General features: G+C 41.0%; 1 protein-coding gene across 2 annotated transcripts; it reads left to right on the forward strand.

The window, feature by feature from the left end:
* Nucleotides 1-165: 165 nt before the first annotated feature.
* Nucleotides 166-13,076, forward strand: IRAK1BP1 (interleukin 1 receptor associated kinase 1 binding protein 1). Of its 2 annotated transcripts, none has more exons than XM_025215874.1 (4): nt 166-305; nt 9,904-9,969; nt 11,972-12,102; nt 12,759-13,076. In XM_025215874.1, exons 2-4 carry the CDS (start codon nt 9,913-9,915, stop codon nt 13,027-13,029), a joined length of 459 nt encoding a protein of 152 aa, XP_025071659.1. In that variant the 5' UTR covers nt 166-305; nt 9,904-9,912; the 3' UTR covers nt 13,030-13,076. The 2 variants fall into 2 exon arrangements, with proteins under 2 accessions (XP_025071659.1, XP_025071658.1); XM_025215873.1 differs by lacking the exon at nt 166-305 and adding an exon at nt 9,195-9,242.
* Nucleotides 13,077-14,795: the final 1,719 nt, after the last annotated feature.

The following is a 14,795-nucleotide window of genomic DNA, read 5'->3' on the forward strand; positions in this document are numbered from 1 at the left end:
GTGGTGCACAGCGCGCGCCAGCGCGGCGTCCCGGTGGGTCCGTGCGGGGGGTGGGGCCGCGCGGTGGAGATGTCACTGCTTATGTCCCGCCCTGTATCGGGGTTTGGGGCGAGGGCGCGTGGCTGTAACGTCACGAACCACGTCGCGCCCTGGGGGCGGGGCCTTCGCTGTAGCGGGGGCGCTCACGGCCTGCGGGCGGGCGCGGAGTCGCAGTGCCTGGGTGGAAGTTGTCCGGAGCAGGCTGCACAGGCTCGGGGCAGGGACGGCTCGGGAAAGCGATGATCCCGGATTGAGCCGAGCGCAAGGTCTCTTCCAGCTCCTACTCGAACTCAGGAGTCGGGGGGCTGCGGGAGAGCCGCGCTCGTCACACGCTCTGGGCACTCAAGGGAGGGGAAGTCCTAACAGCTTGTCCTTACGCCTTCTTCAGATCTAGCCCACAAGCCCCGGTGGACACTTTTACACGGGGTGGGGGGTGAGCTTTAATTAGAGTAGCTCCAAGAGCCCTGCAGCATCTAGCATCCCCATGCCTCAAAGTGTCTGCAGGGGCACTTGAAGTATGGCTTGTCCGATGAGCTCTAGTTCAAGTGCCCCTGCCACCATGTTGAAGCACAGGGACCCTGATCCAGGAGGCTGCTGGAGCACAGCAATTTCCACGCTCCTGCAGGCTCGATTAATCAAGTCGGCTCCGAGGCCCTAGAATTGCAACAGGTTGGAGCAGCCTCCACGCTTGTGTAGGGGTGCTCAGTGCTCTCAAATAAGAGAAAGCTGATCTTTCCTTGCCTTTAAGCCACTTCATTTTTTTGATCCTTACATTATCTTTTTTTCTTTTTCCAGACATTTGTATGTTGGTATTTTGCTTCAAAATCATAAAGTAACAAACTTACAGGCCGGGAGTACATATATGTAGAGACCAAGGATAATTTTGTTAGTTTTAATAGCTAAGACAGTTAAGCTACAATGGGGTGGGAGTGTTCTAGCCGTGATGGGCCAGAGTGTACAAGAGGCAAGGATTTTACGGTATCTTTTACGTATCATCTATAGAGTTGGTTCAGTAAAAGAGTTTGGGCAAAAAAAATAAAAAATAATAAAAAAAAATCCTTGCCTCAAGTTAGATCCTTTTTTCTGCTTGGGATTTAGCTCTCTCCGGGCAGAGAACCTACCCTGCAGAGTGAGCGCTGCTCCGTACCTGGTACCTGCCAACAGGTTATGTGGCTATACAGAGTTTAGAAGAAACTTTGTTTTAAAACAATCTTGCAAAATTCTCATGACAGTTCATAAAGCTAGCTGCAACTTGTATTAGCACATACTTTACGATGACAAAAATGCAGTGATATTTCACTTGGCCATAAAGAATTAGTTGTGGGGGGGATTAACATTTTGAAAGGCTGCTTTATGGTAAAGCCCTCAAAACCTGTCAGTCATACAATATTGTTCCCAATTTTGCTACCAAGTAGGAAGATTACATAGCATTTCTTTACAGTCACATCATTATTGTTAGTGCACATTAATCCCACATCAGTGCAAGATATTTTACCATGCCTGCAGTAGGAACCATGGCCTAGAGTAGCAGTAAGGCTTGGTTTACACTTAGTTTTGTTAGACTAAGATAGATCAGAAACACAGAAGGATGTCTTTCCTTATTTATGCCTTACCAGTCTCTAATATACATGCTGATTAATTTAGTAGTAAAGCTTATTTAGTTCAGGGAATGGGTTTAAGCTACACCAGCAAAGAGCCTTTTTGTCACTATAAGCTGTATCTTCACTGTAGGGTTTGATATAAATCTAATAACCCATAAGCATACATGGGCCCAACACTTTGTTAGCTTCTCTGTCTACCATGCAACACTCCTCTTCCTCCTCCCAGCCACAGCATCTTTTTCTCTTTTTTAAAAAAAATAACTGTTCCCTGGTAAAAAAGGAATAAGAGAACAGAGGAAAAATAACCCACCTCTTTCCCCCTACCTGGGACTTACTGCACTTGCCATTGGATTGCTTAAAGAAAGGGGAGTTAAGTATCTGTATTCTTTCAAAGAATACAGAGATCAGGGGTGGGCAAAATGCGGCCTGGGGGGCAGATGTGGCCCACCAGGCCATTCTATCTGGCCTGCGGGGCCCCTAAAAAATTTAGAAAATTAATATTTATCTGTCCCTGGCTGCCTGTCATGCAGCCCTTGATGGCTTGCCAAAACTCAGTAAGTGGCCCTCTGCCCAAAATAATTGCCCACCCCTGACACAGATGCTGAGGAAGGTGGTAAGAGCAGGATGATGACATGATTCACTTGCTCTGTGGGAAAAGTGACCTGTTTGTGGGAACTGTGCCCATCTTTTGAAGACAGGAAGGATCTTCCGGCACAGGCACATGCTGCAGGTTTTTTTATGAGGATGCAAAGCACAGGTCGGTCTGGTGCTTTTCTCAAGCCATATTTATATTGCTGGAGAAATAAGAGCAGAAGGTCAGAAATTACACTGTCAGGATTAACCCAGAGGGTTGTTTTAAGGGCCTCACCTGCAAACTAGTCCTATACTTCCCCAGTCCTATCTCTTTTTAAATTAACCTACCACACCTTGATGGAAACAGTATCAAGGGAGGCTGCCTGGCATCAGAAGAGGGCAGTCCAGTGCTGTTTCTACTGCTTTTTTGCTCTAGCCCTTCTAATCATGGCCGTACATGACTTCCAACCACCCCCATGCCACATAGGTTTCAGTCTGTTTACAGGGTCTCTTGACTATCCCTGTTTCAATCTTCAGGTCCCTAACCTGGGCACCAGTTTCAGCCTCGTCTCCTTGAGCCTTATTTCAACAGCTTCCTCTTCCCTGGCTCCAGGCCTCAGCCCTGTTGCTCTAGCCCCTCACAGGGAAAGGGAAATGCATCAAAAACTAAGGAAAACAAAAAATCACAATGTGTAGAGCACTATTAGAGCCTCCCAGCTATTCCTCACAGGACTTTCCAGTCCTCTAGTATTTAGAAACAAACCATTAACACAAAACAGAACCCCACTTAGTTAACATAAATAATCCTGAACCAAACTCTCACCCTCCTGCTACGAACACAAAGTCTTCAACCAAATCTGCAGTCCCCCAGGTATGTTCAGCTAGGGTTACCATATTTCCAGGATCAAAAGGAACACTTGTAGGGAGAGGGGGAAGAGGCAGTGATATGCCTGTGCCCTGCCTCTGCCCCTCACTCCTAAGCCCTTGCCCCCCACAGCCCTTTCAGTGCCCCTCACTCCCAATCTCCAGCCCCCCAGCACAGCTGATGCCCCTCACTCCCGACCCAGAGACCCCGTCACTCTTGTCCTGCTACCCATGTAGCTTGCCTCCACACACACACACACACACACACTCTCTCTCTCTCTCTCTCTCTCTCTCTCTTCCCCCCCCCCCGGGGGCCTGGGGGCAGAACACATGATCCCCAACAGCCAGTCACGTTGCCCACTTTTCCCAGCCCCAAGCATCCAAACTGCTTGTGCCCAGGAAAGGTGGAGGCAAAGCAAAAACCCAGACATTTGCTTGCATTTTAAAAACCAGCCTGAACACAAGGATCGGGGGCCAAAAAAAAAAAAAAAAAGCTATGTCCAGGAAAGATGTGATATTGGTGATGTAGCCAATATCACATCTTTGATTTGCCAGTCTGAATAACCAGCTGGCCATTTTACACCCAAGTCAAGTGGGAGCAGGCTTTGGCATGAATCCAGGGCAGGGCTTGAACTCACTCCAGAGCCAGAATGGGACACCTTACTAGTCTGTCACCAAACCTCATTACCATACTAGCTGGCCTTTCACATATAGATGGGATTTGTGAATAAGCAATAGGATGCAGTGCTTAATGTTTTGAAATAACAGTTTCTCAGAGTTTTAAAATCTATATTTATTTTACATTGTTTGGAGCTGTGTGCAACTTTGCTTGAAAGAAACAAACCTCAAAAAGCCATGATATAAAACCAATGGGTATCTAAATGTTTATAGCATGTGAGCCAACTGTACTGTTGTGGAATCTGATGGTTTCAAAATTCATTGGATGAGCCCACTGGGGGCTGTGTGTATACACATTAAAATCTATTGTCTGATAATGGTTAACTCATGGATTCGTTCCTAGTTCTAAAATAACCACCTTAAATTACCAAACTACAGGGTATTTTACTGCTAGATGTAGCCAAATAGTTCTTTTTAAAAATGTAACTCAAAGGTACTGAATATAATGATGGAGTTGGAAACAACTGATTCTAGAATAGAATGAGGCAAAGTACTCCTCACTAATGATTTGAAAGAGAAGTAAGAGACATGCTAATTCAACTAACAGATGTTTAATTAGGTGGGGTTGCTAACACCAGTGAGAACAGAAAAATGGTAAGTACTGAATAAAATATGACATGGGCAAAGACAGGCCAGTAAAGCTGAGGATACACAAGTTGCACACAAATGTAATGAATGTCTGTCTCTTGGAAAGTAACATTGTTATGACCTAGGAGTGAGTGGACTGCCACAGAGGTCAAAATATGAAATGGGCCACAGTGATAAAATATGCTAATGAAAGTTCAGAAATAACACATCGTTGATGAGAAAGGGTGTTAGCTCTCCTTTGTTTTGTGGATTGCTACATTCAGTATCAGCAAAATATCTGACTCAAGGGAATTCAGAGGACAGCATATTTCCTATGGTATAATTTGTAGTGCTTGGTTTCAGCCCAATTTAAATCACCCCAGTACTAGAGATTCTCTTTGTTTTGCAGATCTGCTAGCAGCTTTCACTAATTTGTCCTTTACTGGTATTGCATTGCATGTAGTTAGTACCACAGTAGCCCATTCTAAAATTAAATATCTTTTTCTTAGTGTTTATACCTTCAATCTTTTTCATCTTATTTAAGCCCCTTTAGCAATCCATTAGCCAAACTATAGATTGACGTTTATATAATCCATATCACCATTCCTCGTAATCATGCTTTATTAGGGAGTTGGGCTAGTTCCCTCCTATTACACAAGCTTCCCAACAACAAGAGCTGCAGTAGTGGTTTGCCAGGAAGCCTGGGGGCAGTTTGTGTTCTTATGTTCCATATATATTTACAAAGGATTGTAATCAGAAATAAACACACACAGTAGCATGTATTTATACAGAGCTGGAAGTGTACGCAGCACTTCACAGTACAGAATCATCTTTGAGGGCTGGAAGGGAAGTGAAAACTCAGTGCGGGAAGCCAGCTTCTCAACTCAGCTGTCTGAAAGCAATGTAGGCTGTTTCAGTTGTGAACAAACTATACACATGAAAATGGTGAGAATGCTGAAAGGAGGTACTCTTGATTTACTCCATATATCAGCACTCTTATGTCAAAAGAAGAGGATCTACTATTAATTCCACGTGTAGAAGCCCTTAGACATTAAACAAAAACACAGTTTGAAGTTGTATTTTAAAAAGCATTAACGATATTTCATATTCTACCTTTGCAAAACAAGTATTAACTGAAACTCAAACAAGACAAAAACTAATTAGGCAACAACTTGCTTTTACAGACATTTGCATGATATTCTTACATGTCTCAAGCACAATTCTGTTCTGTCTTTATGAAAATGCCTATTAAGCAAATACACTTTGAGTGCTCACTTAAGAAAGGTATTACAGAGAGTTCTTTCTCTTGGATTTGTATGCTGCTACTTTTAGAAGTGTGATGCAGGATGCCAGTAAAAGTAGAGCACAGATACCATTGGAGTTGTTTTGAATGTTGTTTGTCTTGACTTTAGCTATATGTGGTTTCCATGCATTCTTGGAGCACCTGTCCAGTCATTTTACTTAGTTGGAACTGTTTAGAGACATGTCAGCCTGCAGCATTTCCCATGAATACTTCCATGGGTCATAAGCATGAAAACACCTTGTGCCAAAGAGGGGAAAATTAGAATTAGATTACATTAGAAATATATAAAATACTGACACAGCCTTTCTGCTACAATTTTCTCATTTTTTTATCTGCTGTTTTTCATAGTCAAAATTGTGCTGTATTAGTTAGACAAAGCATGTCTATCAAAAGCTCTTTAGAAGGGTCTTGCAAGTACACATGCACATGTGAATACATGTAATAATGTAACCCAGGGCTGTCTAACTGGCAGCCCACAACCCCATCCAGCTTGCAAGGGGTTAACATGCAGCCCAGTTAACAGGGCTCCCACCTTGCAGCTACTCCCCTCACTACTTTGGTTGAGCAGTTGCCAGGGCTGGGGGTCTGGAGAAGGATAGAACAGCAGGAGGGCATGAGCTTGGCAGACAGCTGTGTTGGGGGGAAGGCTTGGGCAGGGGAACTCACACAGCAGCAGTGAGGGTGACATCACCAGTGTGGTGAGAGCATTGTGGAGGCTCTTACACAGTGGGTTGCGGGGAGGGAATTGCCCACAGTAGTTTGGGCTGCTTGCTCGACAGCTGCTTGTGGCAGGGGTCCTGGGAAGTGTATGGGCCCTAGCCACCCTGAAGTTGGGCAGCCCTGGTATAGCCCATTATTAGTATGGTAAAACCTCGTATTGGGATAACTGGTAGACACTATGGACTTAGTCAAATGCACTGAATCCATGTCAGAATCCCATAGATTTGTACAAACCACTTTGGCTAATTAGTCACCTGTTAAAGTGTAATTAGTCATTTCCAAGTGTGTACACGTCCTGAATCACAATGGAATTTGCTTCCAATAATTAGTTGGCTTAGAAGGTGGCTTTCATGTCAAGCCAGCTAATATGTGCAAAGCATTGGATATTCTTCTGATTTTCTTAGTACAAGAAGACAGGTGATCAGCCCTTTCATTTAGCAGAATTTATCTTCTCTTTCGCAAGCAAAGATGCAAAGCAAACTTCTTTGACTAATTATTCTACTTAGTCATAGGTATGTAACTATTATACTGCAAGCACTCTAACCTTGTGTAGTAAATGCTTAATGTAAAGTTTCTTATCTGTATAATCTTACCAGTTCTCATGTCAGAATGAATACAACTGCACCCAGTTTTTGTAATAAAAAAAAAACATATTACAAAGGTCTAAAACCATTCTTTTTTTTTTGCTATGTCTTGATAGAGCATACAAAAATATATCTTAGAAAAAATTGGAAGTGGTTACCTACTAGTAATTGGTTATCATTACCCTGTACAGTTATGAAGTTACCAGATTTTACTGTATGTAAATATTTATTTTCAAATTATAGCAGTTTTTCCCTACTAAAACTTCTGTCTCGTGCTGATGTTGAATAAACTAGATTCAGTTTCCTTTTAAACAATAACCGAAGTGGCATAGAAAAAAGACAAGGTTTTTTAGTAGTTTTTTCATAATGACTCCACTGCTTTGTGGCTATTTGTACGTGCTTTCACTTTAGGATTAATTTGGCTTGTTTCTCTTCATACTCATTGGTGGATGCCTGGGTCACTCATATCACTAGCTGTTGTGGTACAGTTAGTGGCAGTTGCAAAATGGCTCTTTTTAAAGACATAAACAGCAGGGACTTGCGATGGTAGTATATTTTGTAGAATTCTCATATTTTCAAGATGGGGAAACTGGAAAAACATAGAAAGATATAAACAGCCTTATTCAGATAAAATAAAGACTACTGGCTATGCAAGCTGTGTAGAAGATAAACCATCTTACTTGTTTCTTGTACAGTATCTAAGATGACAGGGTCTTGTTCAGTGACTGAGACACTTTGAGCACTACTGTGAAACAAACAACATGACTTTTTTTCCCCAGACACACAAAGTAGTGATTTATTTCAGTAATAGTTCAACACAGCAGTAGGTCAGCATGGTCTGTTAAAAAATAAGTTCACAAACTGATAGAATTAATGTGGTAACATCCTTTACATGTGATTTGTTCATTTTTCAGTTTTAATTATTTTCCTACCACAGTTTTTGGGGGCCTCTGAAACTTAGGACAGGGAGTTAGTTGACTGTCACAAAAATTCAGAGTACATAGCGTCAAAAGTGCATCTCATTTGAGGTGTTGCAAAAACTAATTTCTTCCTGTGGCTAACATGATTAAATTGATAGCTCCTCAAGTAGAAAAAAAATTATAAACAGCAGGCACCGCTTTAAAAAAATTACATTTCCTTTTGATCTAGCCTGAGTCATCATTCAGAGTAAAAATTCAACCAACATCCATCCTTCCCTCACCTTTCCCTTAAAACAGATCCTGAAACAAGCAAAAAAAATCTACAAGGGAAGATGCATCATAAAAGGTCATAATTTTATTGTTGGAGCAGATATTTCTTCCATTGTTTTTCACCTGGAATTGATTATTACTAGATAAACTGTTCATTTCAGGTTAAGAGTGGGGGGCAGGGGACGAAAATTAACTTCTACTGGATAATTCTTAAAATAGAAAATACACAATGTCTTTTACCACTGATGATCTTGCAATAGCACATAAAACCACAAGATGGCAATGTTTGTATACATAGGCCACACATTTTGAAAACATTTCAGATGAACCAATTATACTGTAATCTGTAGAAAAGGAGAAATGCTTGCAAATTTTGGAGCAGCTGTGAGACCTCTTTCATCTTCATAATCAGATTATCGTGTGTGTGTGTGTGTGTGTGTGTGTTACCATCATACCACAGGGAGGTTGGAAGACGTCACAAAAAGGTCCGAATATATGGAGTGTTTTCCTAGCCACCCTGTCAGCGTACCTTGGCTCTGATTTTGTGCAGAGCTGGGAAGATGGGAAATTTAGTCTCTGTGACCTATGCCAGTCAGCTCTTGGCCTTACTGCAGAGACCACCAAAAAAAGATGTCAGTCACATTTGCACTTGAGAGTTGCCTATTGGGAACTAAACTGAGATTTTCAATCTCAATTTACAACCAAACTGGTAATTTAAGAGGGAAATGCTTGTATCTCATTATTATTATAATCCTACAAATGTATGTATGCTACAGGGAAGGTAGCTTTGGGGTCCTTGTTCCTATTTCAAGAAGTACATTAACAGATTTCTTTAGAAAATGGGTAGGTAGTAGAAAAGGACTACCATGCTCTTCTCCACAAGGCAGAACTAGTTTATTTCCAATCCCCTAATGCAGTCTCCTGACGGATGTTTTGTTGTGTTCTACAGAGCTGTTTCAGGATTCAGGTTCTTTGATTTGTAAGAACCTTAAATTGTAAGAAACATTTGATTCTAAGTTAGACACTGACCTGTTTATTTTGAATATTGTCTCCTATTCTATAACAGAATGATCACGCTGTGCCCTAGCCCATGGAGGAAGTGAGGGTGGGAAAGGAAGTTCATGTGAGACCAGCAGTAAACCAATCCAGAAGTCTTGTGTTTTATTTGCATGTGATTCTCATACAAACATCTGCTATCATCCACTGTGAAATAAAGATCCTGTTAGCACAAAAATGTTAAAGGAGAGTGGTAATTCTTAATAAGGGGGTACTTAACAACAACAACAAATTCTTAGTCATTAAGTAAACGTTTGCTATTCATACATCGTAAGGCTGGAAGGGACCTTGGAAGATCGTTGGGTTCAGCCCCCCTGCACCAAGCAGGAAAGACAACTGGTGTCAGGCTATGTAATACTGCTTTCAGATTCTCTCAGAGGGTTTTATAAGGAGTTTTTTTTACCCGTTAGCGCTATGAAAATAATTCAGCTCCTTGTTCTGTAAGCCAGGTGCTGTGATTATACACTGACACAGTTTGGGCTGGCAGTCAGTTTCAGGACTCAGTTCTGCTGAAGTGATGGGGAACAAAATTATTCTATCCCACCATACTTGGAATTTTTAATATCCACCTTGTTTCTAATTGAAGAGACATATATAGCAATTTCCAACTTTTGTTGCTAAGCTTCAGTTATAGACTAAAATGCTCCAACCTTTCCAAGACATAATGTATAAACAAATTCTAGATTGATGGGTTAAGAAAAATTATACTTGTGTACTTTTTTTTCCAGGACAAAAATATGACGGTGACAAAGGATTTTAGCAGAGTAGAAAATGGCTATAAAATGGAAGCAGAGGTAAGTATTATTCATAGCAAGAGTAATAGTAATGCACACAGACATTGAGCATATTTGAAAATTATCTTCTCTCAAAACTGGGGACAGTTGTATACAGTTTAAAGAATCTCCTAAGTTACAGTTTGAAAAAAGCCTTTCTGAAAGAGTACAGTTGTAAAAAGACCCTCCATGAAACTTTCAAAAATATAAGCTTGGTGTTTCTGTGACAGTTTCTTTACTACTTCTATAGTACAGCCCATTGTTTTGCTTCCAGGGCCCAGTTTTTAAGCATGACTACAAAATAATGACTTGAGATACGGTGTATATTCCTCTGTCTAAGACATTCGACATGGGTTCTGTTTTAAGTGGCTCTGCCACTGGTCTATAGCCAAGCCACTAAATTTGGGTGAAGATTCCTACAGAAGGGCCAAGTTTTAGGTTGGTAATCCCATTGATTTCAATGAGACTACTTGCGTGAGTGGGGCTTTGCAAGATTAGGCTGTTAAAAAGAAACTGCTGCCTTGGAGCTGTCCACTGAGGAAAAGCACCATCTCTTCAGTCAGTGACCCTTGGAGTACACCATACTAATTAGACTGGAGGTAGACAAACTTTCCTGACTGCGGGTCAGAATGATCCCCCTTGGGTGCATCTACACGTGCACTTTACTATGGAGCTGACTTATTAGCTCCACAGTAAAATGTCACAGTCTACACATGCCTGTATTAGGGCACAGTAAACTAATTAACTCCAATGTAGGATAGTACTGTCTGGGATAAGTACTGTCTTACCGCAGTGTAATTATATGCACTCAAACACATGTGTAGACTGACTGGCTGGTTGGGGCACAAGGGTGGTACAGTGCGGGGGCAGCCTGCCACCTAGCCCCTGCACTGTATCACCCTCTTGCCCCAGTCAGCCCCTCCACCATCCAAAGCCCAGGGCTGACCCCCTCAACTCCCCTGCCAGCTGCTCCACCCTGGCTCAGATCACTGTGGTCCCAGGCACACGTGAAGACGCTGCGCCTGGGAAGCAGCTGACTCCACAGTGAACTGTGCCAGAGTTTATTCAGTCACATTAACAACGTGTAGATGCATCCCCTGAGTCAGAGATGGGTGGGCTGGCATTGGAACCCAATAGCTGCTGTTTGTCCCTGTAGTGGCACAGGGACAATTCAGGGAGAGCACCCACCACTGAAGCCTCACGTCCTTGGGTCAGATTCAATGGTTCTGTAGGCCAGATCTAGCCTGAGGGTCATAGGTTGCTGACCCCTGAATTAGACAACTATCCTACATCTTGATTTTATTTTACTGAGGCAGCCTAGGAGTTTGCAACGCTGACAGATGTTTTGTTATGTTCTACAGAGCTGTTGCTAAACTTCATACAGTAGGATTCAAATTCAAGAAAATAACGTAGCATACCCTTTCAGATTTCCCACATTGAATTTAGTAATAATGTAAAAGGGACTTGTAAATTTTTGGGAGCAGAAAAATAAAATAGATGCTTAACTTCTTAAAGAACTTGAATCATGATTTTTCTTGAACATCAATCCTTAAGTCCTATTTTTGGCTGTAGCACTTGCAGGTTAGTCTTCCTATAACTTTATGTAACAACACTTAGAATTATACTGTAATTTTCCTTCCTGTACATGCTTTTCATCCTACTTTACCTAATTTTGAACATAACCATTGAAATAGTAATTACTGCCTGCAGTAGCCTTTTGTGTCTTGAAAAATACATAAATAGAGTCCATATGGCTTCATCTTAAGCATTTATGTCAAACTGCTAACATACCAAAAATACCAGACCTCCTCACAAAAGAACGTTTTCTTAATCCACGGCTTCCATCCCCTTTAAACAGTTTTAGTTCTGCTGCAGAGCAGTGACTTTCTTATGATAGGGCTGAGATATTGCCCAGGTATAGAAGCAGTAGTTTTCATTAGATCTTAACAAAGGTATCCAATCTTGATCTAAGCATCATGGAAAAGAAAACACGTTTCTAATTTCTGTTTATATTAACTCATAGGTTTGCATTACATTCAGTGATTTTGAAAAAATGCAGAATGTCTGCAATCTGCTTATTGAGAAGTTAGGTGGTTCCATTAACATCAGTCCCCCTCACTTCTACCATGCGCCAGAAGCTGTACATACACTCCGGTAAGTTCTACCTCTCCCCACCGGTGGCATTTATCTGAATGTGTAATCTGTGGTATTTAGAAATGGAAAGGAAGTCCTTATACTTAAAGGAAAATCCCAGTAGCTTTATAAATCAAATCCTATTTAACTCACAAGTGATAAAACTTAATCTTTCCATGGAGGTTACCATATTCTTGCCAAAAAACAAAAGGTAACAAAGGATCTTACTTCTCCTGGTGAAATCTGTGGATTACTTAGAATATTAAGTCAGCATGTTTGGTTTTGGAGAATTCTGTAAAGTGCACTGATTTAGCCAGCAAGCAAGGGAGTTGGATGGGGGCATCATGTCTAGATACTTTTGATTTCCCTATTCTGAATGACTAGGTACTGTTTGCATCTGGGAGTGGCCTTCAGCATGAATCTGGAATAAAACTTGCACTTACACTGTAACTGCTTTACCATCATGCCCACTAGCTGTATGTAGTATATGTATGCTCTAAATCTCTCTCCCCACACAATTTTAACTGTCCAGCAAAAGACTTGGGAAGATGTCCTTTATATCTCTGTAAGTATACAGAAACAACCCCCCCCCCCCAAAAAAAAAAACAAAAACAAACTTGGTAGGAGACTGCATCAGTTGGGTCTGTTAAGTTATTTTGCTGCTTTTTACGTTCTAGGTGTGAAGTGTGTCTTGCTGCTGTTGAAAACACACGTCAAAAAGCTCAAGAGGTCTGTCAACTGTTTGGCCAGGCATTGGGAAAGCCTTTGTTAATAAGAGAAGAGGAAACAAAAGAATGGGAAGGACAAACAGACTGTCACCTATCAGACTCTTCAGACTCATTGACTATGCAGCAGAGAATCGAGAGAGCCACTATTTATGCATCTTCAAGAGTATTTGCTATTTTTGAGATAAAAGGAAAAGAAAAAAGAAAGAACAAGTTGATTTAAAAATGTACTTCTTACCTGCCATTGATAAATCTTTAAATACTTTAAAAGTATGCATTTCTTCAGTTTTTCAAACACATACCTTTGAATACAGTTGTTCAGGAAAAACTAATTAATAGTGTTCCCTAAAAAATAGATTGTTCTTAACTGGAGACACAGAAGTAATTCTATCATGATTTTTCAAACGGATTAAAGGTGGATAACCTGGACTGTACATACATTTTATTCCCTTTAATGAGGAGAGAGATGGGCGTATGGCTTTATACAAACTTCATTAAGATTGTCTTTTTCAGATTTTACAACCATGAATAAAGCAGAACACCAGTAGGAAAGCTCATGTATACCATGTTTCAGTGTGCTAAAGAAAAAGATACAAGATAAAAACATTACTAACGATAACCACATTTTGACATTTCATTTTCAGTATCTTCAGCATTGGGAATAATATGTAGCTCAGTGCATAATCTTTCAGAAAACATATTCAGATTCAGATATTACTACAAATATTCAGAGGAATTACTAACATTTCTGTCCATTTGGAAAGACATGACAGTCAACTGTTAATTTAGTTTTTTAAGTGTATGACTTTAGAAGCTGCTAGCTGAAGCAGCTGTATTTAAAGCTTTCATTTCAAGCAAGTGAGAAAAGTACACAGGCAGTTTTAAATGCTTCAGTGATGAGAACACATTTTTCTTAACTATGGCTGCATAGTGTACTTTGATCCATCATACCTACTTTAGTAGGCTTTTAGATCAAGGTGGCATACCTGGGAAAGAATCTTTTTAAACTGAGTCAACAACAAAATGATCAAAAAAGCTCCGGCAAGAAGTTTAACAGTACTGTAAGTTATTAACAGTAGTTTCTGAGAACTCTTCAATATCTGTTAGCCATAGTAAGAACTATGGCACAACTCCATGCAGGTCCAAACACAATGCAGTTAAAACTTTTAGGAGAAAGTAACCAAAAAATGTACATATTTTTTATCTTATATATCTTATATCTTATCTTGTATATTATCATCTTGTTATATATATTTTAGTTCTTAAAAGATCAGGATATTTTACAGACAAACCCAAGCATTTGTGTGGGGTATTTACAGAGGAGGAAATTAATGCCGCAGTTCAGTAAAGAGGAGGAAATTAATAGCTAAATTCAGTAAAGGACCATAGATACCTTCTCTGCAACATGGAATTCAGAAACCAGAGAGTCAGGTGCCTACAGTACAGGGGGAATGACAACTCCATGACCCAGGAAATCTGTGTGTTGAACAGGGGGCTGCCTAGCATTTTCCAGCAGCAAATGCTGAGCACAGGAATAAGTCTGCAACTCTATAGACCTCATCCACTTGGGTTCCAGAGTACAGAATCCCCTCCTGAAGACAGACACTTCTACCCATTCTTTGAAAGAATGGAGCAGGGCTCATTTTAACTTTAGAAACACAGCAGGAGAAGATGGAGATGTGGAAGAAATGGAGTTAATAGAATCTTAGTCTGAGGTTATTCAAAAATGCATATTAACTAGGCCTGTGTGAATAGGGAAGTATTCGATTCGGGTTCAGCTGATTTGGAGGACAGTGATTCAACTTGGAAATTCAGATCACTACCCTGAATCAATTCGGCTGAATTGGCTTTGGAAGATTCGGCGATTCAGATCCACTGGGAAGAGGCTGGCACAGCTGGGTGGCTGCAGGTTCCCCCATGTCTCCTCTGGCTGTGCTTGCCTCTCCCTCTGCAGGGGAGCCAAAAAAAAAGTCCTCATGGCTGCCCTGC

This window comes from Alligator sinensis, unplaced genomic scaffold (genome assembly GCF_000455745.1).
Source record: "Alligator sinensis unplaced genomic scaffold, ASM45574v1 scaffold684_1, whole genome shotgun sequence".
NCBI lineage: Eukaryota > Metazoa > Chordata > Crocodylia > Alligatoridae > Alligator > Alligator sinensis.

Coding starts and splice junctions, on each gene's coding strand:
- IRAK1BP1 (XM_025215873.1), top strand. CDS start 9,210: ATGGAGGAAGTGAGGGTGGGAAAGGAAGTTCAT. Junction 9,243..9,903: donor GGGTGGGAAAGGAAGTTCAT/GTGAGACCAGCA, acceptor TTTTTTTTCCAG/GACAAAAATATGACGGTGAC. Junction 12,103..12,758: donor GAAGCTGTACATACACTCCG/GTAAGTTCTACC, acceptor TTTACGTTCTAG/GTGTGAAGTGTGTCTTGCTG.